General features: G+C 40.5%; 2 protein-coding genes across 7 annotated transcripts in view; one reads left to right on the top strand and one right to left on the bottom strand.

Moving 5' to 3' along the window:
• Nucleotides 1-7162: 7162 nt before the first annotated feature.
• tifa (TRAF interacting protein with forkhead associated domain) lies at nt 7163-12493 on the bottom strand. Of its 3 annotated transcripts, none has more exons than XM_060826646.1 (2): nt 12450-12493; nt 7163-8293 (listed from the first exon to the last, which is right to left on the bottom strand). In XM_060826646.1, exons 1-2 carry the CDS (start codon nt 12453-12455, stop codon nt 7796-7798), a joined length of 504 nt encoding a protein of 167 aa, XP_060682629.1. In that variant the 5' UTR covers nt 12456-12493; the 3' UTR covers nt 7163-7795. The 3 variants fall into 3 exon arrangements, 2 of the variants coding, with proteins under 2 accessions (XP_060682629.1, XP_060682622.1); XM_060826639.1 differs by lacking the exon at nt 12450-12493 and adding an exon at nt 10548-10669 and having other exon boundaries at nt 7171-8382; XR_009644821.1 differs by lacking the exons at nt 7163-8293; nt 12450-12493 and adding exons at nt 9092-9290; nt 10548-10669.
• alpk1 (alpha-kinase 1) overlaps nt 12014-24252 on the top strand; it is a 137546-nt gene continuing 125307 nt past the window's right edge. For all 4 annotated transcript variants that reach the window (XM_060826626.1, XM_060826591.1, XM_060826600.1 and 1 more), the window contains exon 1: nt 12014-12271. The gene's annotated coding sequence lies outside the window, so the exon portion shown is untranslated. The remainder of the gene's footprint in view (nt 12272-24252) is intronic.

Below are 24252 nucleotides of genomic sequence, written 5' to 3'. Positions count from 1 at the left end.
GTTTAAGCATCCAGCAGACAGGGATCCCATGTCCAACAAATTGGCACTGACCTGGGAGTTGTCCTAGCCATTTTCATCTGGAGACCAGGAAGTGATGGAAAGAACGCAGCTTACTTCTGACACTATCAGTAGTGGGCTCCACCTGGGTGTCAGAAGCCACCACCTCATGCTCCCCCACCGCACACATAAAGACAGTCCTTATGTCTCTTTTTATTTCACATTATCCCAAAAGGCTATTTTGCCCAGAACCCGTGTTCCCCAATGTTTCAACCCACCAGATTGCCTCCAACTATCTTCCCTGCCTCATAAACGCTGACACCTGAATGATGCCTACCCTGCTCCTCTACATGCCCCATGTGGAGGCCATGGTGGTTGGCAAGACCAACAACCCCCACCGCTGCAGTCTACCATGCCCATCGATGCTATTCCCAGTGAGCCTTCCGTACATCCTGCGCAACCTCCAGAACTCCCCTCACTATCTTGGAACCTACCCTCTACAAATACCGCTGCTTCCCTCCCCCAGCCTTGACTTTCCCATCCCTTTTGTCAGAAATCATCTCCCTGCCTCCCACCACCACCAAACCCTGTCCCACCACCACCAAACCCTGCGCCCCCCCCCCCCAGTGCTGCCCTCTACAGGCTTCACTCTCAAACTGCTCAACAGACAACACATGGACTCTCCCAGGACTGTATTCACAGCAGACCTCAGTCCAACTTTGACATGACTAACCAGACCCCTCCCTGATTGCTCTACTTGCTGCTTCCCACTGGAACAACCATGATTCCTCAGACTTCTTGGATGGCTCTAGAGAACTGACCATTGCCCACTCCCGGCAGGATGATTGGATATATTCCATGACTGTGACCACTCCTTGTGGATAGCTTACTCTTGCCAGACCTATGGAATGTGTGGAGATTGCGTCTGTGATTGACAATATTTGGACACCCAGACAGTGACTCCCATACTCTTTGGCAAGACTGCTGGCATGGCCCCACATATTTTCCAACATGGCTATTTTGTTCGATGAGTACACAGTGAGTTTGTTGCACAGGCAGCTGACACATGCTTTTGGTATTAGATTCTCGTGTCTTCTGGACAGATCCTTCCTGATAAACATAACAAGCAGCCTGTTAGTCTGTGCTGAAGTGAACACCAACACAAAAGCACAGGTGGTGTTTGGTTCTGGCTGAAGTGCTGACAGGGAAGACAATGTGTGGATGCTGCAAGCATGCAGGTTGGCTGTCAGTGAGCGAGCACGAAGAGAACAAACAGCCCTGAGATGCAGCCTGATCCAATCTGTGTCTGTGCAGAGGCTCTTACAGCAGCCTTTCAATATTAGTTGCTGGTGCACCCTGAAATACAGATCTGAGCTTCCTAAGTGTCCTGCAACAGGTTAGGAGTCATGATGGGTTGACAAATATCAGATGCCAATGTTCATGAACAAGGAATACATGCAGCAGTTATCCATGGGTGCTGCCTGGTGCTGAGCAACTTGGACTCTTGTTGCACCCAGCAGTGAGCTGAAGTCACCAGATATTCACTCTGACTTCCATGGTACAAATTTTCGATGTCTAGTTTATTCGGTAAGGTAGAAAGCTTAATATTAAGAAGGCAAGTTGTGCTGTTAATACGGCACTTAACAAGCCATAATTCCCTTTTATTGGCATCTTACAGTGGAAACTCACAATGCTTGGCCATTTACTGGGTTGCTCCTGACATCAAGATAGACCTCACTGAATTTCTCATGTAATTCTGCCGCAATCTTGACATTGGGGATGTTCAGATTTCTATTTCATGCATTGTGACTGCAAGAAATACACAGAATCTTCCTTATAGTTTTATTTAGCAAATGACTTTTAAAGTTAAGTTTCCCTGGGGGAATTAGGATAATGTCAACTAATGATTTCTTGCTGCTAAAGAAATTAGATTCCTCAGATTTGTAGCATTTTTACAACTTCTCAATTTTTCTTAGTGTTGTGCAACACTCCCTTTTGCATATTTCTTCTTGGTAGCGCTTTATAACCCAATTGAGCTCAAGTGTCATGTTGCAAAATTTAAGCTCCTCCTTTCCAAGCTCATGTGCTATATTTACTGACCATTACAGAATTGGGCTCAGTCTTGGGACATTTCCATATTTCTGAGTCTTTTGGTAAGCTGATAACAGCACACTTGCTGCTTTTTTTTTGTTTTTCTTCCAGCTAATTATTAGTCAACATTGGAATGAAGTGCAGCAAACCTTCGATGTCACTGACCAGACAAAAGATACATGTACCAAGTCAATAAATTGCACTATTACAAACTATCATTCAAGCATTTTATTTACATTATGCAAATTAAAGATTCAAACTATTCTACAAACATTACCTGCAGCAGAGATTTTCTGTCCTCCTGAAAATTGGCTAAGTTTCTGGAAGAGGTGTTTAAATTACTGTTCAAGTTCTAAAAATGATGCTGAATGCCAATTATGAATCCTGGTTTAAGAAACTGGGTTCATACGTACAGGTGTAAGAAAAGCAGTCATCTCACAAAATTATTAATGGTGTTTTTGAGCATAAGTTGTCATTTTTTAAATCTCATTTATCCACAACAATAATTTTGGATAACTTATATACCATTAAACTCTATACATGTCATAATTTCTGTCTAAACTATTCTATATGACTTAAAAATCTACTATTTGAATAAAGGGAACTAACTTTTCCTATCCTTTTATTAGGATAGTTAGCATACCATGTAAAATGAATTTGATGATAATAAAATGACTTGATGTTTGCAGTTCATGAAGCCTTACCAAACTGATTACATACCCATCTACAAAATGTCGTAAGTTTATAGGGATAAGAGCCAGTGATAGAGTGAAAATCTTCAGGTAAAGTGTATAAAGAAAACGTAAACTAAAAAGACAATAAGGAAATAGTTACCCATTTGCCATATCAAATGCATGAATAATTCTATGAATTTCCTGTCTCAACTGCCAGCTGAGAAAGATAAAGTAGTCCCAGTTATCCCAGGCACCCACCATCTATGAACTGTACTATTTGTAGCAGCTCTTCTCTGATCCTGTCATACTTCTTTGTATTTTTAACTCCATTCTCCTGCAAGCAGTGAAAAATAAAAGACTTTTGAGAGATTGATAAGTGAGATGTTGTTGCAAAGGATACATAAAGATTGGGATGTGTGAATAGTGGATAATAAATAGGGAAGTGATGAAGTACATAGAAAGTGAAGGCTGATGCTGCTGAACATTGAGTGAGGAGTGATATGACTGGAGAACATTTAGCAAGGCAGAATGAAAGTGGCGGGGTTGGGGGCTAGTATTGGGAGATGGCTTAAAGCACAGCTTGTAGTTGAAACCAGAAAAACACTCATTCTTATGTAGCTGGTCAGATTATGGCACTATTTTCTGCACTGCCTCCATCCAATTGAGACTGGATGGTGTCTACTTTAATACTAGCAGCAATATAAGCTTGACAGTTGAGTTAAGGGCATGGATTAACACGTGGAAGTGTGACATTGTTGTCATCACAGAGACATGATTCAGAGAGGGGGCAGGGTTACCAACTCAATATTTCAGAATATAGGATTTTCTAACAGGGCAGAAGAAGATAGATAATCACTGAAGAGTTATCAATTGAGGCTTTACGGGTTCAGCTTGGAAATAACACAATAAAAAGGGGGCAAGTCACACTGAGGAGAGTGTATTCAGTGGGAAATTGTCAGTGGGAAATTGAGGAGCAGACGTGTAGACAATTCATGGCAGGGTTTAAAAACAATAACAGGTTTATTAGATTAGGACATTTCAAATTTCCCCCATGTTAATTGGGACAAGCATTGTATAAAGGTTTTAGAGGAAACCAATTTCTTCAAATGTGTTTAGGAGAGCTTTTATATAGTCCGACAAGGGATGGTATGCGGTGCTGGACCCAATGTTGGGCAACAAAACTTGGCAAGTATTCCAGGTGGCAGAAGGGAAGCATTTCAGTAACAGGGACCATAACATGATACATTTTAAGGAAAAGGAAAAAGGCGGCCTCCAAACAAAAAAGTTTTGGATTAGGAGAAGACAGATTTAATTAAAACGATCTGAGAAAAATAGATTGGGAACAGCTAGTTGAGAACAAATCCACTGCAGAACAGTAAAAGATATTCAATAAGGAATTGGACACCCTTTAGGGTGAAACAAATGTATAACAAGCCCAGAGAAAGCTGGATGTCTAGGAATATTCAGAACTGGATAAAAAGGAAAAGAGAAATATAACAGGTATGGGGGAGCAAGTCAAGGGGCCCTGGAGTACAGATCTTGTGAGGTGGGAGCTTAAGAAAGTGATTAGGAGAGCAAACAAGGTCTGAAAAACAATGGTAGGCAAGGTTAGGTAGAATCCCAAGATCTTCAACTAGTAATCAAGAGAATAACCAAAGAAAGATTATGGAATATTAAGGACCCAGATGGAAATCTTTTGGTGAAGTCAGAGGATATTGGTAGAGCATTAAACAAATATTTCACATCTGTCTCCACTCGGGAGGAGGATGTAGGAACTAGTTGAAGAATATATTATAAAAGCACGCAAGTTATCTTGAAGCTGGCAGAATTTTGAGTAGACAACAGCTAGAGTACAGTGTGCCAGTCTGGTCACCACACTACAGGAAGGATATGATGCACTGGAGGGAGTGCCGAGGAGATTCACCAGGATGTTGCCTGAGATAGAAGGCTTTGGCTGAGAAGGGAGGCTGAATAAACCCAGGTTGTTTTCTTTGGAGCAGAGAAGATTGAAGGGGGCCCTGAATGAGGGGCGTGGACAGGGTGGAAAAGGAAGCTACTGATCTCCTTAATCGAAGGATCACTACAAAAGCGTGCAGTTTTGAAATGAAAGCAGGAAGTTTAGAGGAGAGATTAAAACTTTTTCACCCAACTATTGCTGGGGGTCTGGGAGAGTAGTTCAGGTGGATCAATTCACAATCTTTGAAAAGTACTTGAATGAGCACCTGAAATGTCATAACATTCAAGGCTAGGCTATGGCCCTAGTGCTGGAAAGTGAAACAGGTTTAAATTTTGTGTCAATTTGGTGATATAGGCATGATGGGCCAAATGGCCTCTTCTGTACCTGTGTGATTCCATGATGCTGTGATCCAGATCCAAGACCTGAGCATAATGCCCCTTCTACTCACCACCTTAGCCACCTCCAACGACACCTAACAGCCAACCAGTCTATCCTCAAATTAAAAGCAACAAGATGGAAAGGATTGTTGACAGTGTTACCAAGCAATACTTAATCCCTCATAACATGCTAATACACAACTGGTTTAGATTTATTATGCAGCTCTAAACGTTATTACAGCCTTAGTCTAAAATAGACAAAACAATTGAATTTGACAGATGAGATCCATTCTCCTGGCTGTCACAGCTGTTTTTTGACTGAGGAACCAATGAGACTGAGTAAAATTTAAGTTAATGGAGATCACAAGGAAACTCTTTTTTTGGAGAATGATGGAGACTTCTAATCTTAACTTAGTCCCCAAAATATTGTGCAATAGTTCCTCATGACAATGTAGGAGTTCTCACTGATGAGTGCACTACTTTTAGTTCCTGCATTTCCTGAAACAATGAAGCCATCTGTGCTGGCACGAGGTCTGGACGACATTTATATTTGGGCTGATCTTTGACAAGGACTTACTCCAGTAAGCGAGAAGCTAACTACTTCCCCACCATATTTATAGATTTCATAGAATGTAAACAGTACAGTACTAACAGGCCATTTGGCCCAATAAAGTCCACATCAACCCTCCAAAGTATAACCCACCCAGGTGAACTCCCCTATCCTATTACTGTACATTTTCCCTGACTAATGCACCTATACCTCCCTGACCACAATGGGCAATTTAGCATGGCCAATTCACCTAACCTGCACACCGCTGGAGGAAACTCGCACAGACGTGGGGAGAATGTGCAAACTCCACACAATCACCCGAAGCTGGAATCGAACCCAGATCCCTTGTGCTGTGAGGTAGCAGTACTAACCACTGAGCCACCATGCTCAATTGCATTTCCAACATCAAATCCCTTGCCATCAATATCCCAGTGACCAACTCTAACTGGATCAGTCATTTAAATACTGTGGGTGTAAAAGAAGCTAAAGGACTGGACATCTAACTCATGTCCTGACTTCTCAAAGCCTTACCACTTCCTATGAAGCCTGGAGTCGGATGGAAAACTTTACACTTAGCTAAATAAGCATAATTCTACAACACACAAGAGGTTCCATGTCATCCAGGTCAAAGCACTCCATCTGATCAGCATTCCATTCACCAACTTCAACGTTCAATCCCTCTTGGCACCACAACACATTGACAGTTTTTGTAGTGTCTGAAAAATGCAATAATTCTCCAAATCTTCTACACTCATTCTGACTTGGAAGTATATTACCAACTTATGATAGATACCGGAGCAAACAGGGATGCACAATAATTCAGGGATGTCAGCCTTGCCTGCATCTCATGAATAAATTTAAAAAAGGAACAAAGCAAATGAATACAATTGCAAATCCAGTTTAAAGGATATATTGGATTGCATACCATCCACGTTGGCTACATATTGAGCATGGCTAGATGAATATTCCAAGTTATAAGAAATTTACACAAGTCAGAGAAATTAGAAAATGGTAACATTTGTGATGAAAGAAGCTATTGGAGTGTTAGAAAGGGTGTATTATAAAATGCAGCAGAAGCTTTGGATAAAATTGAGAAAGAGTAGTCAATGCTCTTGTTCAATAAAATAGCATAATGCATAGATACAAGTGTAGCAGATTATTGGAAAACAAAGTAGTTATCATGGTATTTATTGAAAATTCACATATAATGGGAAAAGCAGAATATGGAAGAGTATGAGAAAGAAAGGAGGATAGGATTCTGAGGTGAAAGGGAGTGAGAGAGAGAGAGAGAGGAGGGTGGTGGAAAACGAGGAGTCAGAATGTCCCTTATCTGACAGTATAGTGGATGCATAAAATAGTGAAATCCCTATAATATAATTTGCTGGCTTTTGGCATCATTCATCTAATGCAAAAGATAGTTAAAATAAATTGGTACATTGAACCTAAATAAGAACATTACCTTGAAATATAACTTGTCAATGGGTTGCAATATCTCATAAGGTTGCACATAAATTTATTTATATTTCATAAGATTTCAAGATTCTAACTGTTCTATTTTACAATGCAAATGTTTTCCACAATTACCAATGTTGCACATACTGGGGGTTTACCAATTATATAGTGTACACATGGCTAACAAGTAAATCTGGAAGTTGCAGTAAAACTCATGCTATGTTTATACTGTTGAAATGCGTTGCAACTTTAATTGTGACTTGCATAATCAAATAGGTACAGAATGAGTGAGAACTTGTACTAATTAATCACTAATAACAAACCATTCACACAAAAATATTTTGGGGTGGTTAATTTGAGTCTGATCCCAAAATCCAGCCAATACATTCCAGAATATTGGATAAAAATGTAAATACAATAATTCAACCAGCAAAAAGGAATAGTTTCCATGCTGGATAAACAATGTCAGCAATGACTTTACACAGAAATAGACAAGGATTGTTAACGTATTCAGCATAGATCAGAATGGACAATAATTGAGTTCATTTATTCGGTCTCATCATTCTTCTATAAGTAAACACTTTACTTGTCAGGTTACATCTCCCTGCCCATAAATCACTGTATATCTGGACAGCACTTAAAGAAAGGCTCAAATTTTCTATTCATGCCGATTAGCAAGTAATCATAAGGCATTACTTTATTTAATTTCATTTTCATCACTCTCCACTGCAGTCTGAAATTGGTATTGAGGAACTGGAATGTCCATGAACTTTAAAGCGCCAATTTCAGGTACAGGGCGTGTTAGGGTCTCCATACTGACCTCTTGACAAAATGGAACTAGGGAAAGTTTGATGAAGATTTCAAAGTGTTCTCTATCTTCTCCATCATCTTTTTCCAGATAGAATTGGTATTCCCCAAATCGCAAAATACATTTCCTTGGTAAATCAATCTTATTAAGGTGATCCAGACTTATATTATTGACAGATAATTTACTCTTCAAGCTTGTATTTTTTATTTCAAAACAGAGTTCTGAGCTCTCACTGTGTCGAAAAGCTTGAATAATAAACTGCATTCGAGAGGCACGTTTGTCCATTAGAGGAAAATGACACACTTTGGAATCACGGCCAAACATTACCATTTCCTCCACTCGGTATTTCTGTTTGCCAGCATAATTCAGAGATGTAAATACTGTTGCCTGGGGGTGATAGACATTGATATTGAGACAAGTAATGGTCTGTTCAGTGTCTTCACTTTCAAAAGACATTGTGCTGTGCATTGCTATTTCTGTAAAGCAATAATGATCATTATTTTTTCTGTCCAATGCAAAGTACTGAAAATATACATTATTAGTCATTAATTACTTTGGACATTCTGAATTTGTGAAAGGCACTATATCAATACAACTGTTTTCTCTATATAGCTTGACAATATAAGTGCACATAACATTTCATTCATGCCAACAAAAGTTGTGAAGAGTTGGCAAGGAGACTTGAACTGGACCCGAACAGGTTAAGTGAATGGGTAAGAAGGTAGTAATCAAATGTGTGTGAATAGATTCAGTTTAGTAAGAAAATCAGAATGTCAGACAATATATTAAAGAGTGACAGTTTGGGAATTGTGGATCTCCAAAGGAATTAGGATGTCTTTGTTCGTTAGTCTCTAAAATCTATCATGGAGATGCAGGAAAGAATGAGGAAAGCAAATGGTACGCTGGCCTTCATTAGAAAAGGATTTGTGTACACAAGTAAAGATGTCTTCTTGCAATTATGTCAGGCCTTAGTAAGACATGCCTGGAGTGTTATGTACAGTTTTGATCTCCATGTCTAAGGAAGGATACAGCCACCTTAAAGGGAGTGCACAAAGCTTCATCAGATCAATCCTAGGAATGGCAAGATAATTTTTATGTGGAGAGATTGAAAAGACTGGGCCTGTATTCCACAGAGTTTCAAAGAGCAGTGACCTCATTAAAATGCAAAAAGGTTCTTACAGGGTGTGACAGTGAATGTATTTTTTTTCCCTTGGTGATGAATCTAAAACTAACGACATCATTTCAGGATAAGGTGCAGGTCATTTAAGGCTGAGATGAGAAAGACTTTCTTCACCCAGACAGTGGTGAATCTTGGGGACCTTCTATCCCGGAGTCTGTGGACTTTCAAGGATTCAGCATGTTCGAGACAGATATTAGTAGACACCTGGAGGCGAACGACATTAAGGGATATGGAAATAACACGGGAAAGTGGGATTGAGGTCAATTATCAGCCATGATCTAAGTGAGTGGTCTAGCACACTTGACAGGTAGAATCACCTAATCCTATTTCTATGTTCCAATATTTCAAGGCATTTAAACTCATAATGAACTCATCATTCTTAAGACAGTGAAATGCATCTAATGAAATTACTAACAGCTCTAAACAGCGCATTTATTTATTTTGAAACAATTTTTGTTTACTACCGACTTTTTAAGTCCCCAAAAATTGCATTTATCACTGCACTTACTTACACTGACTGATCAGGGCTGTCAAATTATCTCATTGATCCTTTTCAAACTGGAATTACTGCACATATGTTTCCAAGCTTCTATGCTGGTTTTACTATAAAATGTTATTTGTTTCTCTTTCTAATGCATTTACGATGTAGGTTAAATAGCATCTTCAGAAAAATGCCAATAATCCCGTTTTGTATATGTAGCAAAATTAGATGCATTAATGACAAAAATCATGAATTTTATTTTAATCAGGTTCAGCTACGATCCAAGAAATTGTCAATCCTATCGCTCAAACCTGTGGAATAGAAATTGCCAACGTACCTGTTGCTGCAATTAGAAAACTCCTTTAACTCATTTTAAAAGATCTCAAAGATTCTACACTTGTGCCATGCTGGGCACAATCAGGTAAACAAGGACAAAGTGATATTGGGATTGTTATTAGCGATGTACTAACGAAATAGTTATTATTTTCAAAGACCATGCAGTAATTGTTAAGTGCTACGAAACCCACAATACCTGAGTGATTAACTGTTCAGCGCATAAAACTCTGCACCATTTCCGGGCGCGCACTCGGGGTGGGCGTTAAATTTCACCTCGGGACAGAACAAGCCGATTGCAACCAAAAATGCAGCTTTCTCACGGGCGGACTGAATGCAGAGTTTGCACGGCGATTAGGGGGAGGGGATTAAGAAGCGAGTAAAACTAAACGGTTAAAAATGCAACGTGATTGTTTGAAAACAACAATCCAAATATGATATGGATACAACTCTGGCCAATTTAATCCATAATGTTACGCGCGAAGCGTCTGGTCAACCCTGTTGATTGATAAATATGTTTTTAAAAATGGCAACGGGTAACAAGCGCTTTTTCCTCTGATTCTATGTTTAATGACTCCGGGAATCACGTTAAACTAAGTAGCCCAGTACGCTTGTAATGTTGCTTTTCTCAGTGAATGAGTACCAACCTTGGAGACACTACCGCCCTCAGAACTCGTAAATATTCAATCCGGCGAACGCTGCACCCAACGCTTCTCCGCGGATCCGAAAAACCACGGAGCAAACACTGAGCAGGGAGCTGACTCCTAACTTTGACGGACATCCGAGTTGTCAAATCAGAGCATCATGCTGCTGGAGATTCACCGCCCTCGCCGCTGTTTCTTTGTCTTGGGGGGATTACATCAGAATCAAGGAGTTGTTACGGCGCAGAAGGAGGCGTTTCGGCCCGTCGTGTCTGTCCTGGTTCTCGCACCCAGTGTCAATCTCCTGCCTTTTCCACATATCGCCGCATACTATTTCGATCCAAATAATCACCAAATGCCATCTCAAATGCCTGAACTGAACTCCACTAAATTCCCAGGCGGTGCATTCCATACTTTAACTACTAGTTGTGTGAGAATGTTTTTTTTACGTCACTTCATTTGCTCATTTTTTAATCTTGCTTTTTTATTACTAATCCTTTCTAATCCTACCTGCTCATCATTTTGGAAACCTTTCAAATCTCTTAGCCTTATTCTCTCCATACACTCCCAACCCAGACCACCTTGGATTTGTGAAGTTAAGAGGTCAGCATTTTTGATCTTCACCTATTTCAGTTTATAGCCGTTAATTATTTTAATACAAATACAGTACAACTACTGTTGGTTGTAAATATGGAGGAATACTGTCAACAATATCAATTGGGTAAAAACCGAAAAAAATGCGAATGCTGTAAATTAGAAACAAAAACAGAAATTGCTGGAAAAGCTCAGCAGGGCTGTCAGCGTCTTGGAGAGAAGTCAGAGTTAACGTGTGGGGTCCGGTAACCCTTCCTCAGAACCGAAATGGCAATTGTATTCCAGGGATTTTGAGGGAAGCAGGGGGAAGGGGAAAATGTAGAGGAAGAATTGGGTTGGAAAGGAAGAATTAAAGAAATGGAACAGGAAAAGGGGCGGTTTAGGAAAGTAGGAGGGAGAGAGGCGTGGGAGGGAGTGTGAGGGATTGGGGATGGAGAAGGAAGGGGGTAGGAATAGACGAGGGGGAGCCGAATGACATGGGAGAGGTTAAAGAGGGAGGGTTTGAAAGAAGGATAAAAAGGTGAGGGAAATGAAGGGAAGAAGACGGGGAAGAGGAGGGCATGATAAAAGGGGTGGAAGGAGAAAGGGTCGGAAAAGAGAGGTGAAGGTGACGGGTGGAGGAGAACGGGATATAGTTCGAGTCCCACCTGCCCCCGAAGTGTCGAATAACATCTCAGAACAGGTTGGTTAGAATCTGCCTATCAGGGCAGGGAGGAGAGAAAAGCGGGAAGTGAAAGTGTTGGGGAAATGGCAAATGGAAGTGAAGGCGTAAAGAGAGGCGGAGGAAGAGGGGGTGTGAGTTCGAAGGATGGTGAAGAGAGCAGGAGTGAGACATTGAGAAAGGCGAGAGAGGGCGCGATAGAGCAAAACTGAAATGATAGCAGAAGGAAATCCTGGGGCTCGGTCATTCGGAGAGAAATTGCGGAATTCCCCGGGATTTTCACTTTGTGTGTGAAAAGCTCAATCCCGGTGTGATTCTTTTGTTCCAGTCCGCGAGCAATTAGAATAAAACAACCTGTCTGGATTAAAGCATTCATCATTATTTGTACAGCGTCTTTCTGAAAAGCAAAGTACAGACCCGGAAGGAAACTGATCTACAGAAACTATGCAAAGAAACAGCATGGATTCCGGGAAAGGTATTGTCAACAGTTCAACTTCATTAACATTTATGAATAGTTATGAAAATAGACATCCCTTAAAATCCATAAGAAAATGCATGAATACAAATCCTCAAAATCTGGAGGATTCCTCGTGATCTTGTGCAATAATACATTACAGTGCTGAATTTCATTACTGTAGATTCCGATGATGTACCTTCATTTAAACCACTATTAACAACACGGTTTGGCCATTCAGACATTTCTCCCAAGACCAGTATGTCATGTGTAAGGTGTGGCGCCCAAAACTGTACACAGTATCTCCAGAACTGGTTTAAATCTAATTAAAAGTTAGAATTGCTGCAATCTCAGTTTACAGAAGCTAACGCCCCATCAGCCTTTTCTGTTATTTCCCCTCAATGGAAATTGCCAATAATCGGCAGAGCACAAACAAAACGGAGAGAAAAATGAACTCTCCTGACATAATTTGGAGATGTCGATGTTGGACTGAAGTGTACAAAGTTAAAAATCACACAACACCAGGTTATAGTCCAACAGGTTTGATTAGAAGCACTAGCTTTCGGAGCGCTGCTCCTTCACCAGGTGGTTGACATAATGATTTTTTCTGGTCCATACAGCTAGTTTTCCACCAATCAGGTGTTATTCTCCACTAGGAGGAGCGACTGAACAGTATGAAAGATGTTGCATGAAAAATGTTAGGATTGCTCGCCAAACCGGACTAAATCTTTAAAGAGAGAACCAGGCATCCTCACTATTTCTTTTTTCACAGACTCTACCTGACCTGCTGTGTATTTTCTATTTATAGTTCAGTTTCCATAACTTTGCTTTTGAGAGTGAAAAATTAGTTTTGAGTGAGCTAAAAAAAAACAGAAATTGCTGGAGAAACTCAGCAGATCTGGCAGCATCTGTGGGAAGAAAGCAGAGTTAACATTTCGAATGAATAAATAAATAATGATTTCATAAACCTCTATAAGGTCATCTTCAGCCTCTGATGCTCCAGCCTAGTCAGCCTTTCCCTAAAGCTTCCAGTCCCAGCAAGAGCCTTGTAAATCTTTTTGTACCCTCTCAAGTTTAACAACATCCTTCCTGTAGAAGGATGACCAGAATTGTATCTAATATTCTAAAACTGGCCTCACCAATGTCCTGTACAGACGCAACATGATGTCCCAACTCCTGTACTCAATGTTCTGACCAATGAAGACACTTTTAGTGACTGTGTTTCAGATAATGTGTAGTTGTTTGTTTTATTTGTATGAGGTAACTCCAAAGTAACTAAGTTAAAAGTCACACAACACCAGGTTATAATCCAACAGATTTAATTGGAAGCACTAGCTTTCAGAGCACTGCTCTTTCATCAGGTGGTTGACAATTGCCATTCTCCAATTGTTATTGCCCTGGCTCACTAACCATGCCTTCATCAGGGCATCCAAATTGTGACTTTTTATCAGTGATCAATCTATCCTCAAAGACTAAGTATGCCTTTATATATTTATTTACTTGTTTGTTTGTCTGTTTATATATCAGACATGTTCTTACACACGTCTGAATGTTTTGACTTCACAGTGTCAAATCACCCATTTTTTCATCTATTTACTACCACCAGCAAATCAGCCATATTTTCCAACTGAATTATTTACATGTAAAGCTTGCTAAGGACAATGCAAACCATCAAGGGGGGGGGGGAGAGAGGTGCTAAATCCAAATGGAATTGGAAGTGGAAAGAGTTCCTCTTACGAGAACATAAATAGGAGCAAAAATAAGTAATTGCCCAGTTCATGTCCATTCTAACATTGTGTTGGCTGATCTGATTGCAGCTTTTACCTCACTTTCCTGTCTTGTCCCTGATAACTTACTATATGTAGAGTCACAGGTAGACACAGTAGTGAAGAAGGCATTTGGTTCACTTGTCTTCGTTGGTCAGAACATTGAGTACAGGAGTTGGGCCATCATGTTGCGGCTGTACAGGACATTGGTGAGGCCAGTTTTAGAATATTAGGTACAATTCTGGTCATCCTTCTACAGGAAGGATGTTGTTAAACTTGAGAGGGTACAAAAAGATTTACAAGGCTCTTGCTGGGACTGGAAGCTTTAGGGAAAGGCTGACTAGGCTGGAGCATCAGAGGCTGAAGATGACCTTATAGAGGTTTATAAAATCATTATTTATTTATTCATTCAAAGGATGAGGGTGTTGCTGGCTAGGCAGCATTTACTCCCAGAGGACAGTTAAGAGTTAACCACTTTGCTATGGGTTTGGAATCACATGTCAGCCAGACCAGGTGAGGATGATAATTTCCTTCCCTAAAGGGCATTAGTGAACCAGATGGGTTTCTCCTGACAGTCAACTCAAGGTCACCATTAGACTTTTAATTCCAGACTTTTTTTCTACTGAATTCAAATTTCACCATCTGCCATGGTGGGATTCGAACCCAGATCCTCCAAAACATTATCTGGGTCTCTGGATTAACAGTCCAGCAATAATACTGCTAAGTTATCACCTCCCCTTAAAAGGGATAATACCTAGTGGTATTAGGGAACATAACCAAGCCTAGGCTGGGGGAGTCAAATTCAGATGTGTGGTCAGCGCAGATGATTTGGACAGAAGGGTCTGTTTCCATGCTGTATGACTCTATGACTCTATTGTAGATCAAATATTGGGCTAACTCGGCCTTGAATGTATTCAATGACACAGCCCCTATTGCTTACAGTAGTATGGAATCCCACTTGACCCACTAGAATTAATTGCTGTATTGAGTAAACCTTTCTTGGGTGGTAGAAAAAAAATCCAGAATGCTAATTCCTTTCCCAGGAACCAATTTGTATTTGTATCCACAGAAATTTCTTAAATAGTCAAAATCATCACCTACAATTCAAGTGTTATTATTTAACGAATGCAACTATACACAGATAGTGGCTCTGATCATTGGCCATAATATTCTTGTAGTTAATTAAGGTGTCTTCAACCAGCAAATACATTTTATAAGGTATCTGGGTCTTGTCTCATGTGACCTGTCTCTATTCCACAAAACCTGCATGGCTCTAAAGGATCGTTGAATCTCTAGAATTTTTGCTTTCAAAGGTGGATTCCTGATTACATCTCTTCACTGGTGACTTGGATTTACTATATGAGAAAAGATTGAGTAAGTTTAGCTGACAGTCATTGGAGTTTACAAGAATGGTCTTATTGAAATTTATACAATTCTGAGGAGTCTGAATGAAGTAGGTGCCCTGTCCATGTTTCTCCTCATTCGGAAATGTGGAATTGGGGAGCACTGTTTCAAAAAAAGGGATCTGTCACTTAAGGTAGAGCTGAGGAGGAATTTCAGCTAATGAGGGTCATTAGTTTTTGGAATGCTCTACTCTAGAGAACAGTGGAGATTGGGTCATTAAATATATTTAAGGCTGACTTAGATGGAATTTTAAGACTCAAGAGTGTTTTGAGGTACAGAGTAAGAAAGTGGAGTTGAAACCATATAAGATGGGCATTGTATTAATGACTGCACAGCAGATTCAAAGGTCCAAATGACCTACTTCTGCTCTTATTCCTTATATCCCTTAAACAGTCACTCGTGATAATGCCACAACCTGTAGGAAAGAATATTGGATATTGCAGGAGGATGTAGCCAAGCTGGCAAGTGAACAAATTCTGATTGATCCAGTTAAGGGAAGGGAACCTGTAACACTTTCCATCATGGACAGCACAGTGGCTCAGTGGTTAGCACTGCTACCTCACAGCGCCAGAGACCCAAATTCAATTCCCACCTCAGGCAACTGTCTGTGTGGAGTTTGCACATTCTCCCCGTGGTTTCCTTCCAGAGTGCATGGGTTTCGTCCCACAATCCAAAGATGTGCAGGTTAGGGTGAATTGGCATGCTAAATTGCCTGCATTGTTAGGTGAAGGGGTAAATGTAGGGGAATGGGTCTGGGTAGGTTGCTCTTCGGAGGGTCGGTGTGGACTTGTTGGGCCAAAGGGCCTGTTTCCACATTATAAGTAATCTAATCATCCAACTCCAGAACCACATTATATGGTTAATTCTTAATTCCTAGGATTGACAGTCATTGTCCCATCCTGAGATCATATAGGATGTATAAACATATAGTTTACAGCAGAATTTAGCAGGAGGAAGATCCTTAATGGTGGGATTATATATAGAAATGGTTTTGGGGGTTTTTGTATTGGATAAATAAACATTAAGGCAGGTATTGTGTATCATTTGAAGGAATCCCTAAATACAGAAATGATAAAATGATTCACAAGAATTTTGTCATGAATGAGAAATTCTAATTGTGAATGAAGCTTTAAAAAATTGCAAGTGCTAGAGAAACTCAGCAGGTCTGTTAACATCTGTGGAAAGAGTTAACATTTTGAATCTAATCTGACACGTCTTCAGAACTGAAGATTGGAGGAAATGTGGTTTAATATCACAGTACCATACAGTCAAGAAGGAGTCCTCCACATTGACCCTGCATCCCATGAAGTCTTGTGGCATTAGGTCAAACATGGCCAATCATACCCCTGACTGTTTACTACTTAACACCCTCCTTGAGCTGGTGAATCAGTACTCCTCCATATTGAAAACCACTAAGAAAAAGCACCGAGTATAGCAGGAGCACAGAATGTACCCTGGTTGGGGAAACTTTAATATTCATACTCGAATGTAGCTTGGTGGCACAAAAACTGACCAAGTTTGCTGAGACCTGAGGGACATGCCTACCAGAAGGGATCTACTGCAGGTGATGAGAAAATCAACAAGAGGGGGAAAAAAATCTTCTTTGCTTTGTCCTCACCAATCAACCTGCTGCCGTTGTGTTTTTCCATGACATTAGTGGTAGTGGTGCTGACCATGCAGTCCTTGTGCAACCAGCAACTCATCATTCTTTATCCAACAGCATCTTACATACCCTCAACTTTCATCACCTGGAAGTTCTGGGGGCAGCAGATGCATGGAAACACTACCATTTCGAAGCTCTGTTTCAAACCATCCTAACTTGTAGCTACGTTCCAGTTTGCTTGGTCAATATCCTGGATCTCCCTGCTTACACAACCAACATCATGTAGACTGCAGCAGTACAAGAAAGCAGCTGACCACCACTTTCTCAAGGGCGGTTAGGAATGGGCAATGAATGCTGGCCTTGCCAGTAATCCTTTCAACTCATAAGTAAAGTTAATGAAAAAAAAACACCGATGAAGTTATATGGAACACCTTAGGTGACTGGTAGCTTAGGAAGCAAGAATGTTTGAGGAGCTGAATGACTACTTTGTCCCAGTTAGGAATGAAACAAAGTAAGGGCCTTGCTGAGGAGCAAGATTGGGATCACTGACTTGATAAATGCGTTCGGGAGAAGGACATTGTTGATAAGAGTATATTTGTTACTCATCCCTTGTTCCTTTGAAAAGATGGTAATGAGCCTTCTGCTTGAAACACTCCAAATCCTATGGCAATGGATTCAAACCTCCAGAATATTTACCCAGCAATAATGATCTCCTGAGAGCCAAGAAGGTTAAGGGGAGGTTTGATAGTGGCAGGTGTTTGAAATCCTGAAAGGTTTTGGTGGAATGAATGGGGGAAAACTGTTACTAGTGGAAGAAAGGTTAGTGTTAGAGGTCATGGAACCAGAGGGTGACACGAGGAAGTTAAAATCATAGTTATTATGATTTTGAATACACAAAAGTGTGGCAAAAGCAGGTTCAACAATGATTTTCTGAAAGACAATTAAAATCACAATGATTTGGAGATGCCAGTGTGGGACTGGAGTGTACAAAGTTAAAAATCATACAACACCAGGTTATAACCACCTGTTGAAGGAGCAGCACTCCAAAAGCTACTGCTTCCAATTAAACCTGTTGGACTATTACCTGGTGTTGTGTGATTTTTAACCTAAAACCACAATGTAAGTCTACTGAATTGAATATTGAAAATGAAATGTTTCTTAGGCTATGGAGACAGAACAATGGGGTAGAAAAAAATTGAATGCATTTTCAAAGACCTGAATGAGTTATCTGCTTTATCATTCTGCAATTCCTAAGTCCATTGAGCTGAGTTTATATAGAGTCATAGAGACGTACAGCACGGAAACAGACCCTTTGGTCCAACTCGTCCATGCCGACCAGATATGCCAACCCAATCTAGTCCCACCTGCCAGCAGCTGGCGCATATCCCTCCCAACACTTCCTATTCATATACCCATCCAAATGACTTTTAAATGTTGCAATTGTACCAGCCTCCACCACTTCCTCTGGCAGCTCATTCCAAACACGCACCTGAAAATGTTGTCCCTTAGGTCTCTTTTATATCTTTCTCCTCTCACCCTAAGCCTGTGCCCTCTAGTTCTGGACTCCCCCACACCAGAGAAAATACCTCATCCATTTACCCTAACCATGCCCCTCATGGTTTTGTAAACCTCTATAAGTTCACCCTTCAGCTTCCGATGCTCCAGGGAAAACAGCCCCAGCCTATTCAACCTCTCCCTTTCGCTCAAATCCTCTAACCCTGGCAACAGTCTTGTAAATCTTTTCTGAACCTTTTCAAGTTTCACAACATCTTTCCGATAGGAAGGAGACCAGAATTGCATGCAATATTCCAACAGTTGCCTAACCAGTGTCCTGTACAGCCACAACATGACCTTCCAACTCCAGTACTCAATACTCTGACCAATAAAGGAACGCATACCAAACGCCTTTTTCACTATTCTATCTATCTGCAACTCCACTTTCAAGGAGCTATGAACCTGCACCCCAAGGTCTCTTTGTTCAGCAACACTCCCTAGGACCTTACCATTAAATGTTTAAGTCCCACTAAGATTTGCTTTCCCAAAATGTAGCACCTCATGTTTATCTAAATTAAGCTCCATCTGCCACTTCTCAGCCCATTGGCCCATCTGATCAAGATCCTGTTGTAATCTCTGGTAACCTTCTTCGCTGTCCACTACACCTCCAGTAATCTCTAAAAATGTCTGAGATTTTATCCAAACAATGATTAGCTGCAATAATAGTCAAACAATAGTCACAGCATGTGACAGAAATGTGTACATTTTTCCGATCATTGGACATGTGACCATACCCAAGGATCTCATGAACAGGATGTTGGTTATACCACTGTTGGAATATTGCATGCAATTCTGGTCTCCTTCCTTTCAGAAAGATGTTGTGAAACTTGAAAGGGTTCCGAAAAGATTTACAAGGATGTTGCCAGGGTTGGACAATTTGAGCTTTAGGGAGAGGCTGAACAGGCTGGGGTTGTTTTCCCTGGAGCGCGGAGGCTGAGGGGTGACCTTGAGGTTTATAAAATTATGAAGTGCATGGATAGGGTAAATAGGCAAAGTCTTTTCCTTGGGGTCGGGGAGTCCAGAACTAGAGCTCATAAGTTTAGGGTGAGAGGGGAAAGATATAAAAGAGACCTAAGGGGTAACATTTTCACACAGAAGGTGGTACAGGTATGGAATAAGCTGCCAGAGGAAGTGGTGGAGGCTGGTACAATTGCAACATTTAAGAGGCATTTGGATGGGTATATATATATATAGGAAGAGTTTGGAGGGATATGGACCAGTTGCTGGCAGGTGGGACTAGATTGGGTTGGGATATCTGGTTGGCATGGACGGGTTGGAGCAAAGGGTCCGTTTCCATACTGTACATCTGTATGAACATACTAAGTCTGGATGACACTATCTAAGACTGCTTTATGTGTGAAAAGATGACTCTACCACTCCATCATCTTCTTTACTTATCTGATATCCTGTCACAATTTCTTTCAGTTAAACATTGGAATGATTGTAGCCACCACTGAACCTCAAGACAGGCTTATTCAAATACCCATTCATTTTTCACATGGTCTTTGTAAACTTCAGCTTATCTCTTCAAGTTCTTACTTCTCCCTAGATCTACATCTTCCTCCCTGAATTTCATGCTCACTTGATTCTGGCCTCTGTTGTCTCACCATTGGCAGCTCTACTTTTAGCCATTTGAGCCCCATGCTCTTAAATATCTGTTTCTCCAACTCTATTTCCTTATTTAAAACTCTCCCCAGAGCCTATGCCCTGACTACATTTTGAGGATGTTTCCCACCCCCATGCCACAACACTTTTAATGTTTGATTATGTTGCTTTAAGACATCTTTCAATGTTAAAGGTGCTGTACAGATGCAAGGTGTTGTTATTGTACAATAGAACTGAACTGAAAATATTCTTAAGATTACTGTTAGTACTCCTATATAATTTAATTTTATATTGAGAACTAATAATCATACCATGTCATGTTTGTTTGTGTGTATGCTTACTGTTGAGTGCTGACTTTTGTAAAATAATGATTCTTGATGGCAATTAAACACAATCATGTAAAAGGTAGGATGAGTTCTGCTGGTTTCTCATGTGCATTGAATCGATCTAAAAACAGCAGGGATCTGGTTGTTATGAATCTCCAGCACATTTCTAATTTTTGGCCCAATTTACAAGGGTGGAACATCTGGCTGAATCTAACACAGCAAATATCATCAGGGAGTCTATATTAGGAATAGGATTTCCCACTGTGGCACTCTGGTATTGTATTGGAAATAAGTATACCAGGCATTATGACATATGCCATCCTCTAACTGGTGGAGTCAAAAGGTGGCACTGGAAAAGCACAGGAGCTCAGGAAGCATCTGAGGAGCAGGACAATCGATGTTTCAGGCATAAGCCCTTCCAAGGATGCCCACCCTAGAACATAGAACAATACAGTGCAGAATAGGCCCTTTAGCCCTCGATGTTGCGTTGACCTGTGAACTATTCTCAGCTCGTCCCCGTACACTATCCCAAAATCATCCATGTACTTACCTAAGGATTGTTTATCTAAGGATTGAGTTGACTACCTTAGCAGGCAGGGCATTCCATGCCCTTACCACTCTCTGCGTAAAGAACTTGCCTCTGACATCAGTCTTAAGTCTATCACCCCTCAATTTGTAGTTATGCCGAATCGTACAAGCTGATGTCATCATCCTAGGAAAAAAGTCTTTCACTGTCTACCCTATCTAATCCTCTGATCATCTTGTATGTCTCTATCAAATCCCCCATTAGCAGCCTTCTTCTTTCCAATGAGAAAAGACCCAAGTCTCTCAGTCTTTCATCATAAGACTTTCCCTCCAGACCAGGCAACATCCTGATAAATCTCCTCTGCACCTTTTACAATGCTTCCACATCCTTCCCGAAATATGGGGACCAGAACTGTACACAATATTCCAAGTGTGGCCACACCAGCGTTTTGTATAGTTGCAGCATGACATTGCGGTTCCGGAACTCAATTCCTCTACCAATGAAACCTAACACACCGTATGCCTTCTTAACAGCACTACCCACCTGGATGGCAACTTTCAGGGATCTATGCACATGGACTTCAAGATCCTTCTGCATATCCACACTGCCAAGAATCTTTCCATTGACCAAGTACTCTGCCATCCTGTTATTCTTCCCAAAGTGCACCACCTCACATTTAATTGCATTGAACTCCATTTGCCACCTCTCAGCCCAATTCTGCAGTTTATCCAAATCTCCCTGCAACCTGTAACATTCTTCCAAATTGTCCACTACTCCACCGACTTTAGTGTCATCTGCAAATTTACTAATCCATCCACCTATGCCTGTGTCTAAGTTATTTATAAAAATGATAAACAGCAGTGGTCCCAAAACAGATCCTTGTGGAACACCACTAGTAACAGACTCCAGACTGAATATTTTCCATCAGTCACCACTTGCTGCCTTCTTCCAGAAAGCCAGTTTCTAATCCATCCTGAAGACATTCTCCTTCTCCATCCACATGTATCCAGCATCTGCAGTCCTCACATTTTCTCCAAACGGGTGGATTTGACCACTGCAAGAGTCTGTGCCAGAGGATTAAACTGGGTGCAGGAAAGAGAGATTCAGAAATTCTCTTACAGAGCGGGTTTATGCTCATGAAAGGTGTCTTTGGAAAAAGTATCTCAATGCCAGATTATCAGAATGGGCAGATGTTGGAGTTTTATCTACCGTGATGTTTTTTGTGCATATAAAGCATTTAAGTGCCTGTGAATGATCTGCTGGGGGCAACATAAGTAGGTGATGCCTTGGCTTCGTTTCCAGGGTTGCATGCTAAGGACTTTTTCGGCCATTGTGTAATGTAGTAATAACAGGAGGCACTTAACTTATGTTTTCCATTTCGTCTCAGAATTTCTAAGATTTCTGTGAAATATAGGATAGCTGAAAACAAGTCCTTAAATTTTCTAGATTTCTTGCATTTTTGCAACAGCTTTAAGTCAAATTAATCTGTATTTTTTTATGTGAAAATAATTTGTCCATAAACTCAGATAATTAATCTGCACAAACCAAAATCTTAGATTTTCGCTTATCTCAAGATTTCAGATTGTGATTATAGAGAAATGCTGATTTTTAGAAACTTTGTTGCAATTTGGAATGCCTCCAATGTTCAGGATCCACAAAGTAAAAGCAAGAAAGTGTGATAGTGCTGTGTTTATTATTCAACACATCATTCATGAGTAATCGAGGCATGAATGAGTTTTGATATCATTCTCAGAAATAACTTTAGTTATAAAGCAAGTGAAGGTAAATTTCATGTGTAACCTTTTTTGTGCAGAACATCTATAATTCAATGGGCTGATTTTTACACTGCCCCCCCCCCCCCCCCCCCCCCCCCCCCCCCACCTCTCCCCAAACCCCTAGAGGACAAGGAACCATACAGCCCCATAAATCCAGCCTTAGTAGAGTGACAAGTAACTGATCTGGCATTACAAGTTTAAATGGATTGTAATTGACTCCAAATTTTAATCACAGTCATCTGTGGTTAGACCTGTTTTCTGCACTCTGGTCAGCATCTGGGTTTTTTTCATGTTAAAAATACACTTTTACTTTTGTCACTTCCTCTTTGGAGCCTTTTGCCAATAATATAATAAGCTCTCTTATATTGTTGCTTGAATTCCTGATGAGACTTTGGAGAATTGAGGCTGTGTTTGTCACACTGTAAGGATGGCCTATGACAGTCTTGTGGCCATGGAGTATTGCTGATTGCAAGGCAGCAAGTTCATTGCTGTCTGAATCACTAGTAAAATATAGAAGTTTTCAGAACAATTTTAACCTGCTGGCCCATTGCTATGATTTTTTTAAAGTCTTATGTACACTCAGACGATCGATCATATCGTTAATACTGCACCATACTTCACAAGGTTAATTATTTCTTTTCAAAACTCTTAACTTTTCTGTATTTGTGGCATACTTTCTTCCTCCACATGAGGGCATAATTTAACCATTAGAGAATCTAACTCTTTTTATCCCATTTGGACTTATATGGAATTATGTGGATACTGTACTTTTCCAGTTGCATATTTTACAGAGCTAATCCTGTTTTGGCTGATTTAATGCTTTTAGTGGCATTTGTATTTTTCCTGTGCTGACCATGATGTTGCAATGGTGAGTTACAGAGTAAAACTCTCTTTGTTCTACCTCAATTGCACCCCTTAATGTGAAATTCTGATCAGTATTCCTACTGCATTTTGGTTTTCCACAATGTGAGGGGTCTTTGCTTTACATGATTAACAGGCTTGTAATGTAGGTGCAGCCTGAGTTTGGAATCAGTGAGACCTGACACTGGAAGTGAAATCTCACTTTTTATTATTTGGATACACCTTGAGCCTTAACATTGATTTACTTAGCAGAAGGGTTATCTTTGGTGCAAAATAAACCCATGTTGTACCAATGCTAAACATGAGTCATGTAAGTGCACTCTCAAAGAGGTTTCACACGGTCCCAATTAGTTGTAATTGGGTGCTGCCCATGGAGTTCGTGCCCACTAGAATTGGATTGAGGCTACAACAAAAATCACTTAAAGGAGACTGTCATTTTTATTATTTTGGCTTTGATTTGTGACCATAACCAACAAGTCCAAGGTTAATGCCTAATCCATTGCAACAGGATTTCACATCCGATTACTTACTCTTCCTCTGATTTCTAAGCTTTTTCTCTTGGCTGTGCAAAATGAAAATCTG

Source organism: Hemiscyllium ocellatum, chromosome 1 (assembly GCF_020745735.1).
Source record: "Hemiscyllium ocellatum isolate sHemOce1 chromosome 1, sHemOce1.pat.X.cur, whole genome shotgun sequence".
NCBI classification, from domain to species: domain Eukaryota; kingdom Metazoa; phylum Chordata; class Chondrichthyes; order Orectolobiformes; family Hemiscylliidae; genus Hemiscyllium; species Hemiscyllium ocellatum.
This window is presented reverse-complemented; position numbering and strand designations above follow the sequence as displayed.